General features: G+C 34.2%; 1 protein-coding gene across 1 annotated transcript; it reads left to right on the forward strand.

The window, feature by feature from the left end:
* Positions 1-11,184: 11,184 nt before the first annotated feature.
* Positions 11,185-11,643, forward strand: LOC112093772 (methanol O-anthraniloyltransferase-like; the record flags this gene model as incomplete). Its single annotated transcript, XM_024172897.1, has 1 exon — positions 11,185-11,643. A coding segment is annotated over exon 1 (459 nt), but the record flags the coding sequence as incomplete, so codon positions are not given.
* Between the last annotated feature and the right edge of the window lie 1,065 nt (positions 11,644-12,708).

Consider the following 12,708-nt stretch of genomic DNA (forward strand, 5'->3'; position numbering starts at 1 on the left):
GTCTATCTTCAAATGCCTGAAATTCATTAGAAGAAATCTCTATCAATATGAGATTTGTAATGTTGCTTTCTAATGTATCAAAAGTCCAAATTGTTCTCTCTTATTTTTTTATTAAGGGTAAAAAGGTAAACTTGTATACTGCTTTTCCTCGAGTTTTACCACTCTTCTTGCATCATCAATATTCAATAGGACATTTCAATCCCAAAGTAAGAAAAAATGCCAGTGATTCCTGTCAAAAAAAAAAAAAAGGAAAGTTTTTCAATAGTGTCACCTTTTTTTGTTTTTCGGAAATCTGTCTTTTTTCACCCATCAAGGGGAGTTTGCAAGGCCGCCATAAAATCTTGCAAACCGCAAGTGATTTCTGGCAATTCAGCAATTTTAAGGTCACACTTTCAAAATGCCACATGGTGAGGAAGAGGATTTGGGTGTTGGGATTAGTGCGTTTTAGTGAGTAAATTGTGGTGCCAACCGGTATATGTGGCGGTTGGTGCCAACGGTGATGAAGACGAAGTAGAGGCTGCGTCAGTGTCGTTTTGGTGAGAGAAGGTTTTGCGATTATGCGCTTGTTTTGCTTCAGGAAAATACAAAACATGATCTTGAAGTTTTTTCTACAATAAATGGGGAGATTTAGAAGGAGATATGGATCAACATTAAGGCCTCGTTCACTTCGCGGATTCGAGTTTTCAATTTGAGCTGAGATGTGATATTTTTTTAGAGCTTTTCACTGTAGCAGAAAAAGTTAGATGTGACATTTTCTGAGAGCTTTTTACTGTAAAAACTTAAAACTGAAAACTCGAATCGGTGAAATGAACGAGACATAAATTTCTTAATCCTTCAAGTAACTAAAGGACAAGGAAATAATGACCTTTTATTAGCCGTTAGTTACTTGACACTATAGTGTAAATAAAGGTTTTGGTTGGACAAAAATAGTGTTTCTTTCTCTCTTTTTTTTTTTAATTTTAATTTTTTGAAAAAGGTATGCCCCTATCCCATTTCTTTCTTTAGTCAAGAATCGTGGGCCGTTAGAAATATTTTGGAGTAAAGTTGTCCCTTTATTCCATTTCTTTTGCAAGAATAATAAGATGACTTTCAAAGATAATGCGATGATAGACGACTTTTATATGTAATTAAATAATCAAAAACTTAAATGATAGAATAAAATAGGACGAGGTTTCCCCTCCCTCGAACTCCCTCTCTTTTAGTTTAGAGATTGATTGATCGGGTCAGTTTTTAAAGCAAGAAAGGAAATTGTATTCCAAATCAATAATTAACACACTAATTTAAATCATTCGAGTGACATAGAAATATAAGAAAACCTTCTTCATAAATTGGTTCTACTAAAAAACGCACAAAGAGATAAAATGTGCAACGGTCTAACAATAGAAAGTCTAAAAGTCACATAAATAATCAAACACAAATACATTTGGCTCTTTTAACAACTTCTTTACGGTCGATAGAAAACTTTGATCGATCAAGACCAAAGAGACCCATAAAACAAAAGTCATCCACAACAACGCAAAAAAATAATTCCAGTGAATTGGACTTAAACAAAACTAGAGATCGGGAAAACAACCTACATTATTATAGACTAAAAACACAAAAACAATAAGACAATACCTACGTGACATTAATTATTATCGCCTTTAATAATTTTAGGAATACTTAAGTTTATTAGTTTTATAGTTTAAGTTTCTGATCTAGCTTATAACATAAGCTTCTACTTTTGTGTATATATTGGGTTGTACCCTTAATGAGAATACAATATTTTTCTCTCTCTTCCTTCGTAATATGGTATCAGAGCAATATTTTTTTTCCTTTCGGGTTTTTTTCCTCATTTTTTATGAGAATCGATCTGATCTTCGATCATTTGTCCAAGATTGATTTCTTCTTTGATTCTTCTTCGATCCTTCTTCGATTCTTCTTCGATTCTTCTTCTTCGGTTTTTTTTTTTTTTTTTTTTTTTTTTTTTTTTTTTTTTCTGATTGGAGTTTATGGCTTCTCCAATTCTTGATTCGTCTTCCTCGTCAAATGGCAAATCCGCCATTGATGACTCTTTTAGCTCGTATTTCCTCCATCACTCCGATGGTCCCGGTCTTGTACTGGTGTCTCAGTTACTCAATGGCGATAATTACTCATCTTGGAGCAGAGCTATGCTAATTGCCCTTTCTGTCAAGAACAAATTAGGGTTCGTGGATGGTTCCATTGAAAAACCAGATGAATCGGACTTCCTTATTCTCAATTCATGGATTCGCAATAATAATCTTGTGATTTCATGGATTCTGAACTCCGTTTCTAAGGAGATTTCGGCTAGCATCATTTTTTCTAAATCGGCTGCAGAAATTTGGCTTGATCTCAAGGAAAGGTTTTCACAAAGCAACGATCCTCGTATTTTTCAATTGCGACGTGAATTGATCAATCTGGCTCAGGATCAACAATCGGTTAGTGTCTATTTCACAAAACTTAAGGCTTTGTGGGAAGTGCTCAGTAATTTTCGTCCATTTTGTTCATGTGGAAAATGCACTTGTGGAAGTGTTAAGGAATTAGCTGCTAATTATAAAATGGAATATATCATGTCTTTTCTAATGGGGCTTAATGAATCATTTGCACAAGTGAGAGGCCAGTTATTGCTCCCTCTTCCGGCCATAAACAAGGTTTTTTCTTTAATCTCACAAGAGGAACGACAGAGAAAGGTGAGTTCTCAATCTGTTTTAGCTGGTGATTCAACTAATTTCATGGCTTTTGTGGCCAAGAATGAACTTGGAGTTCATGTTAATAATGGTTATAGCAATGGTTCTCGCAATGGGCACAAGAATCAGAGGAAAGATTGTCCCTTTTGCACTCATTGCAATTATCATGGTCATACTATAGACAAGTGCTACAAAATACATGGCTACCCTCCAGGTTTTAGGCAGTGGCAGAGGCCACAACAATCGATCACCTCGCCTGGTATGGTGAATCAACTTTCTACTCAAATGGCCACTGACAACAATGCTTGCGTGAATGAGGGTGTTGGGAATTTCCTTCAAACTCTAAACACGGTTCAATGCCAGCAACTGATGAGTCTCTTATCTGGTCATATGTTAGCTGCTCGTACAATAAGGCTCCTACGACTTCATTTGTCTCAGGTACTTGTTTCTCGGTTTCGTTGACTCATACTTTGTCATCTCCTTCGCTGTGGATTGTTGATTCAGGGGCTTCCAAGCATATTTGTTCCAATGCCAATGCTTTTCTCTTCCTGCGACCTGTTTCAAATTCCTCAGTGAATTTACCTAACAAAACCTCAATATCTATTCAGTTCTCTGGTGATGTTAGACTTAGTTCCACCTCATTGCTCAAGGATGTTCTCTTTATTCCTCAATTTACCTTTAATTTGCTTTCAGTCAGTGCTCTTTCCAATGCCTCTATGCTCACATTTGGTTTCTTTCCTGATCATTTCACGATTCAGGAAATGCACATCAAGAGGACGATTGGCATGGGTAGAAAGCTTAAAGGTTTACATGTTTTTGATACCACTTGTCCAGATTTTTCATTGTCTAACACATCCCATATAGCATATACCAATAATGTGTCTGTACATACTTGGTACAATAGACTTGGTCACTTGTCTTATAAGTGTTTAAATATGTTGAAAGGTCAATTGTCTTGCACTAATTTTTGGATTGGTCCTCAGGACCCTTGTTACATTTATCCTTTGGCTAAGCAAAGGAAATTGCCATTTGTATCTCATAATAATATGTCAAAGTCTCCCTTTGACTTAATACATTGTGACATTTGGGGTCCTTATCATTTGTTATCTCCTTCTGGACATCGTTATTTCTTAACTTTGGTTGATGATTGCACTCGATTTACTTGTGTGTTCTTACTTAAACACAAAAATGATGTTTCCACTGCCATTCCCAAGTTTTTCAATCTCATTGCAACTCAGTTTGATAAACATATCCAAGAGTTTCGTTCTGACAATGCAAAGGAGCTTGTTTTTGCTGATTTTTTTCAATAATAAGGGAGTTCTTCATTAGTTTTCTTGCAATGAAAGGCCGCAACAGAATTCTGTGGTTGAGCAGAAACAACATCATCTCTTGAATGTTGCTCGCGCCATATATTTTCAGTTTAGGGTTCCACTTTCTTTTTGGACCGAGTGTGTACTCACAGTTGCCTTTCTGATAAACAGGACACCTTCTCCTGTTTTAGGCAACAAAACTCCATACGAGCTCCTATTTCATAAAGAGGTTAACTACTCACATCTTCGTGTCTTTGGATGTCTTGCTTTCGCTTCTACACTTTTTGCCCATCGTACCAAGTTCTAGCCCCGTGCTCGCACTTGTGTCTTTCTAGGATACTTACCAGGCATGAAGGCTTACAGGCTTTATGACATACAAACTAAACAGATTTTTATCTCACGGGATGCAGTGTTCCATGAATCTATTTTTCCTTTTCATTCAGTCATCAATACCACTGAGCTAGTGGATCCGTTTCCCGATTTGGTCTTGCCGCAACTTGTACCTGATGATGTTGAGTTTCTGGTTTCAAAGGAGCCACACCCTCCTCCTGATGTTGTTGCTGCCCCTATCTGACGTTAATCTAGGCCGGTTAAACAACCTTCTTAACTGAGGGATTTCCATTGCAACCAAGTGTCACACGGTTCTACACTTGGTTTGGCATCTTCCTCCAACAAAGTTCTATATCCTTTGTCTGACCATATCTCATATGCCAATCTTTCTCTTGCTTTCAAACAATTTGTTCTTAATGTTTCTTCTCAGGTTGAGCCGCAGTTCTATCATCAGGCTGTCAAATATCCTCAATGGCGTGAGGCCATGAAAGCCGAATTGGATGCTATGGAGCTTAATAACACCTGGTCTGTTGTTCCTCTACCGGCTGATAAGCATTCTATTGGTTGTCAGTGGATTCACAAAAATAAATATAAGTCTGACGGATCAATTGATAGACATAAAGCTCGTTTGGTTGCTAAAGGATATACGCAACAAGAAGGGGTTGATTTTGTTGAGACCTTTTCCCCTGTTACTAAATTGGTTACTATCAAGGTTCATTTGGCGTTGGCAGCCTCTCAAAATTGGGAGCTGTTTCAGCTTGATGTTAATAATGCGTTTCTTAATGGTGATCTTTTTGAAGAGGTCTATATGGACCTACCGTTGGGATATCATGGACAGGGGGAGCCTTTGTCATGTCATGGACCACAGGTTTGCAAGCTTCATAAGTCCATTTATGGTCTTAAACAAGCCTCGTGACAGTGGTACTCTAAATTTTCTCATTCCCTTATTCAGTTTGGGTTTGTTCAGTCTAAGGCTGATTATTCCTTGTTTACTAAAGGGACTGGTTCTTCATTTCTTGCTCTCCTTGTATATGTTGATGATATCATAATCACAGGTCCTTCTAAGCATCATATTGACTCCTTGAACCAGTTTCTTCATACGCAATTCAAGCTCCGAGATCTTGGTTCCTTGAAATATTTTCTTGGGCTTGAAATTGCTCGGTCAACTAAAGGCATTGTTCTTTCCCAGCGTCATTACACTTTGCAGCTGCTGGAAGATACTGGTTTTCTTGCCTGTCGGCCTGCTCCGGTTCCAATGGACCCTCACATACGTTTGAATGCCACAGATGGTCCTGTGTTGCCCGATGCTTCTACATATTGTCGTCTCATTAGACGATTGTTGTATCTTACCCTCTCTAGACCGGATATCACTTTTGCGGTTCATAAGTTGAGTCAGTTTCTTGCTCAACCTCGTGCTCCTCATCTTCATGCTGCTCATCATCTTCTTCGGTATCTTAAAAATAGTCCTGATCAAGGTTTATTTTTCTCTGCTTCCTCATTGAGCTCAAAGCATTTTCTGATACGGATTGGGGATCTTGTGCTGAAACCCGGCGCTCTGTCACTGGTTTTTGTGTCTTCTTAGGAGACTCTCTTGTGTCTTGAAAAGCCAAGTGGCAGTCCACTATTTTCCGGTCCTCCGCTGAAGCTGAATATCGTGCTATGGTTTCAACTACTAGTGAATTGGTATGGCTGAAGCAATTATTGCAAGACTTTGGTGTTTCTTTGGCTGCCCCTATGCTCCTATTTTGTAACAACCAAGCCGCTGTCCACATTGCTTCGAATCCCACTTTTTAAGAGCGGACCAAGCATATTAAAATTGATTGTCATTTTGTTCGGGACAAGGTCACTGATGGTTTCATCAAGCTCATGCTTGTTCGTTCCAATCTTTAGCTTACTGATGTTTTCACCAAGCCGTTACCTTCAACTCTATTGTTTTCTCATTTATCCAAGATGGGTGTGAAAGTATTTACTGTCCATCTTGAGGGGGAGTTTTAAGAATACTTAAGTTTATTAGTTTTATAGTTTAAGTTTCTGATCTAGCTTATAACATAAGCTTCTACTTTTGTATACATATTGGGTTGTACCCTTTTATTGTTTTTTTAATGAGAATACAATATTTTTCTCTCTCTTCCTTCGTAATAAATAAACATAAACATCTACCACAAAATAAAACGAAAAAGAAAACAGAGAGCACCAATGGTGACTAGTCGATCTCCTCAGTTGTTAAGACCAACTACAACATTGCTTCTGTTGTTGAGCAAAACTCATGCCCACGCTCCCCACTCCGAGCTCTGCCATGAAGCCAAACCAAAGAACTGCAACCTCATAAAGGACGCAAGAATCTCTATCTCAGAACAGGGAATCTAACGCCAGCCAATCGACAACGTCCGATTTTGGCCTTAAAAAACCCAAATTTTCAAACAAATCCTAACCCAGAATGAGAGAGAGAGAGAGAGAGAAGAAAGGGAGAGGAAGCCTCTTGGAGAGAGGTATTGAATGTTTATTATTCAATTTTTTAATGTTTAAAATAATAATTGAACAAGATAATGAGGGAGATTATGGTATTATCAAAATTTTAATCGATTTAGGGAACATTTTGTGGTTGATTTTACAGACACTAGGATACTTCACCTTTGCATCCTAAGCGGGGTAAAAATGCTATTTTGACTGAATACATAGGGTGTTTTTGATATTTTCTTAGGAGTTGATTATTTTTGTACAAGTATAAATGAAAAGCTTTTTCTATAAAGTAGTAAACAAAGAAGTAAGGACGAATTTTGTTTATGCTTCGAATAATTATGACATGGTAGTTTTGTAAATGGCCTCGAGCATTTTGCAAGGGGTACTTGTGATCATATAGCGTAAATAGCATTCTGTCACATCTAGAATTTTATTTCAGTGGAACCATACATAAAACAAATAAATAATGTACTAGAATATAAAAAGATACGTTTCTTAATATAACTAATCACCTGCAATCTCACCAAGGATACCGGAATCTCTATCTCTAGGACTGGAAATTTGACGGATTTAGCCCTAAAAACCTTTCTAACAAATCCTAACCCACAAGGGGAGAAGAGAGAGGAAGAGGAAGCATCCTGGAGAGAGATATTGAACGTTTGTTATTCAATTATCCAATGTTTAAAATAATAATTAAACAGAATAATGAGGGAAATTGAGGTATTATCACAAATTTAATCGGTTTAGGGAATATTTTGTGGCTGATTATACAGACACTGGGATACTTCATGCATTTCCATAGTAAGTGGGTAAAAATGTTATTTTGACTAAATACAAGGAATATTTTGGGTATTTTCTTTTTAAAAAGTGGACTTTTTGCAAGTGTTACAATCAGTTATTTTTCAAAAAAAAAAAAATCCCATGATATATGATATAGTGTTCTCATCTCAATGGTTTCATGATTTTGATTAGGATCTAAACAAGCATTTGAAACTCTAAAGTTTAATTAGTGCAAAATAAGTTTCTACAAAAAAAAAAGGTAATAAAAATTAAGTATAGGATGCAAGGAAAAATATGGAAAACAATGAAAATGTTTTTCATTTTTATGTTTGTTTTTCACCCACAATGAACAGAGTTAGTAATATGTCAAGTCGTATATGCATGCAGAACATATCCAAATGCAATGCAATTACCAAGAGCAATATTGTTATAAGTAACGTGTTATTTCTTATTATTATTTTTTACGGAAATAGTAGAAAATATGCCAATATGAAAAGCTTAATAAAGTATATAGGCCAATTTTTAGTTATAGAAATTAATAGGCCATAACTTGTCAAGTTATGGTTCATACCCAGATAAGTTATGGACAAACTTGTCAAGTTATGGTTCATAGTCAGACTAGTTATGGATAAAAATCGTGAATTATGGACAATAAGTTATCAAGTTATGGTTCATAACTAGACAAGTTATGGACAAAACAGTAATTTGGCCTATTTATTAACTTATGTAAACTATTGGCCTATTAATTTTAATTCATCTCAAGTTTTGGCCTATTTCTCTCTTTCTCCCTATTTTTTTTTGATAGCGGTTCTAGTTAATCCCGTTGCACTAGTTATTTTTTTTTTAATTTAATTTAGTTTCTTTTTATTTTCCTTTCTTTGAGAATTCGTTGTTGTTGATTTTGAACCATACTTTAGTGATTAATTAGTATATATGGTAATTACCTGTTAGGGCAAAGACTACTCTTTTAGTTTCACGGAGATAGAGTTGTGATTACAATGTGTGGAATGAGAGGGAAAACAAAGAGAATTTTTAAAGTGAAAAAATAATTTTGCTCTATCAATGAGAAGTACTGTTATTTTTAATTATTAAATTAATTTTTTAACTGTCAGATTTATACATGTTCATATAAAAAATTTAAAGTGTGCGACACAGAATTGTTCTTTTTGTTAAAAAATGAATTAAATGATTAATTTTGTTTTTATCAGCAAAGCAAAATAGCCTTCTCTACCATAAATTATAAAAAAAAAAAAAAAAAAAAAAAAAAAAAAAAAAAACAGAAAACGTGAATCATGCTTTTGAGATTGAAATGTGTTGTGGTGCACGTCTTTAACTATGGCCCCAGATATTGAAGCTACTTATATGTCGAATTTTCAATCATATATGTTATATATAATACTACCGCAAAAATTAATTTCTAATTATAGAAAAAAACATAAAGTAATTTATGTGGTGGCTGATTTTTTTGTATTAAAATTTATCACGATCAAGATGGTCCAAACTTTATTACACTCAACAAGGACTCCATTCATGAAGTCAATTATTCTTTATAGCTTTCTCACTTTCAATATATGTGTGTATACATGTGTGTTAACAAAACTCTTCTAAATATATACATCCATATATATAAATATATATATATATATGTATAGAAAAGCACAACGCTTAAAATGTGGTGAAATGTAGTGTACCTAGGTTAACCGATTGTACGTTCTATATAACAACAAAGATACGATATATATCACCATATTAATAGAAGATATATACATACATACACACATAGATAAAATATTTTTCACATATACACACATATAAAGACACGTTTACAAGTAAATTAGTAAATTGACATTTTACACCATATTATAGGGGATAACTGAATAGTGGTTGAGGAATAAATAAAAATTAATGATTAATTTTTCCGGAATGATTTAAGAGCATTTTTCTAAGCTCACGGCTTTTTTGTGCCCCATAGTCTGAGATTATAATCCAATTTTCATAAAATATCGTTTTCATTTTGCAAGGATAGGATAAAAAAGTCCACCAAATAATTGAGCTTTAAAAACGTTTTTTTTAATTTAAGTCTTACATGTCCAAAACAATGTTTTTGCATTTAAAAAATATTTTCATATTCTTAAACTAATTTCTCATTAAAAGTGTCAAATTTGGCCCTTTCTTCGGAGCTTTGGGTTCAAATTTCATGGAGTTGAAATTCTTCAATGTCAACAAGATAGTCTTAAACTTTCTCATTGTAATTATTCTATTCGTATTGTTATTTTTCTGCAAATATTATAACTAAGGAATTAGTAAGACTAATTTATAATTTAGATTGGTGAAGTACTACAAGAGTTATTAAAAATATGAGACAAAGTGGGAAGCAGTGTAAAGTTTAGGGGCCTCGATTAGTACTGGTTGTTGATCTCTAGAAACTGATTAGCTCTATATCCCTCGCTAACCTGAACTAAGAACACTTGGAGTAGGAGATTCACTCATTAAATATCTATGTTTATAAAAAAAACCTCTAATAATTAACATCTTAAATATATCATATCATGAATTGTATCTATTAATGTTTTGCATTTTCGCTGGACGCACCGACGTTAAAATCTATTTGAAATATTGCCGAGCAAAAGAATAATTTGTATTTTTCTAAAGGAAAGGGAAAAAAAACACGCAATAGAATAATTTACTATGTGAAAGAATAAGGTAGACCAAAACCCATCACAAAAACATTTTGCGGTATTATATATATGAAAGCACTCTTATGATTTAATTGTGATGTCGACATTTCAGGTCCATGCTTTCTCTTCTACATATAATTTAGACTTTTTTTTTTTTTTTTTTTTTTTGTGGCTTAAATTCTACGTAAGATAGGTAAGTTCCTATAATAATTGTGTACATTGTGCACTAGCCTGATTACGATGAAGAATGTACAACGTTGGTAGTTGAAATGTGAGGGTAGCTATCATGGGCCACTCCTATACATGGACACATGTGAGGGTAGCTATCATGGGCCACTCCTATACATGGACACATGTGAGGGTAGCTATCATGGGCCACTCCTATACATGAATACATGAATGAATAGAAAAAATGGAAAATTTATAGCATGAATTTAGAAATTTACTCTTTATTTTTAATAAATTTCTTTTTATTAGTATAATTATTTGACTAAAAAGGTTATGAATCAAGAGTAAATGGTAAAAATTTTGACCCATGCACTTTCAAAGGGTATTTGTCAAAGTTACCCTATATGAATACCATATAAGATATTTGAGCAATTTTTAAACATACCCTTTTTAATTGAGCCCTCTTTTCCTTCTATCTCTTTAACATTAGTCCATATATTTCTACTTTTTGAACTAGAACTAGTCAAGAGGTAAACTTTTTTAAAAGGGATACTTTTAATAAGTTAAGTATTCAAAAAAATAGAATATGTAATTTTCTTTAAGATTTATTTCTCTATTTAAAAAGTTATATAATGGTAAATGAATGAAACTCCTCACATACATATATACAGCCAGCCAGCCATATATATAAGTATAACAAACCTCTTCGCCTTGTATCACTGAACCTATTGGCTAGTACTACCCAAAAGAAAAGCAAAAAAAAAAAAAAAAATGGCATTATCACCATGCTCATCTCTAACAATTAAGGTGGACCGGTATGAGCCAGTGCTTGTTAAACCCTCAAAACCAACACCTAAAGAGATAAAACTATTATCAGATATAGATGATCAAGAAGGGCTGAGATTTCATGTTCCTGTGATATTCTTTTACAAGAATAATAACAACCCTTCAGTGAAATTAGGGCAAGACCCCAACAGGGTCATTAGGGAAGCACTAGGTAGAGCTCTAGTGTACTACTACCCGTTTGCCGGAAGGCTTAGGGAAGGTTCCAACGGGAAGCTCATGGTGGATTGCACCGGTGAAGGGGTCTTGTTCGTGGCGGCTAAGGCGGATGTCGGGTTCGATCAACTCGGAGATGCAATCCGACCACCATCTCCATTCCTAGATCAGTTCTTGTATAATGTTCCTGGATCGGATGGTATTCTTGGCTGTCCATTGTTGTTGATTCAGGTAACTTTTTTCTTTTCTTTTTTTTTTTTTTCAAAAAATCAAATTTCTGACTTTTACGGGCTGTTTGGTAATGTTTTGAAAATGATTTTATTTTCAGTACAAAATAAAAATGAGATTGTTTTAGAATCAGTATGAGACTAATTCTGAAATTGCATTTGGTTAGTTTTTTAAGAGATTATTTTGAATATAATAAAAAAGTGAAATTGTATTTGATTACAATTATTAATTAACATTGTTGATAAGTACTAGAAAATAAAAATAAAAAAGAGAAAATAACTTTCAACTGTTTTTTAATTCATTCACAAAAACCATTCTCACTGTTTTTTATTTTCATTTTCATTTTCAAAACAATTGCTAAACAAACACGATTTATAAACCATTTTCATTTCTGTACCTCAAAGACGTGCAAAAACATTTTTAAAAATAATCAAAATCAATTCTAAACACACCTTTAGTTTGAGGGCCCACGAAAATTAAGTGCCAAGTATATGCCATGAAAATACCCAAAATATTCCTTTAGTTTGCAAGTTGCATATTTTTTGCAAGTTAGTGTATGATAGAGTAAACGATAAGATGTTTCAGTGATCTAGTTAAACTTTTTTTTTCCTGGCCATGAAAATAAGATGCATATTTTTTGAATTGAAATTGGCCTTTATCTGGGCATATGCATAAAAATGCGCGGGTTTTTTTAATTGAAAATGCTAGCATTTGGTGAAAATAATTTCAAGTACTTCAAGTTTGTCCGGTACTGTATATTAATGGAGCTTTTAAGGCAAAATCTATTAATGGAGATTTTAAGGTCGAGCATCGGGTACTGTATATTTTTTAATATTGAATTTGATCAAGATTACATGGTAAAGATGTCTTTACTTCTTCTACTGCTAAAATGAGCTCAGAGTTTGATATTGCACATCCCCATTTTTAGAACAATTGATTAGTTAATGCGTCGTACAATGTTATAGTGGCACGAGTGAAACTAATTTCATCATAGGAATGGAATTGATCAAGTCCCTTCTGTTCTATTGGTGAGTTTTGAGATTTCAAAATGATGAAGAAGATAGAAAT

This window comes from Morus notabilis, unplaced genomic scaffold, assembly GCF_000414095.1.
Source record: "Morus notabilis unplaced genomic scaffold, ASM41409v2 Scaffold465, whole genome shotgun sequence".
Lineage (NCBI taxonomy): Eukaryota > Viridiplantae > Streptophyta > Magnoliopsida > Rosales > Moraceae > Morus > Morus notabilis.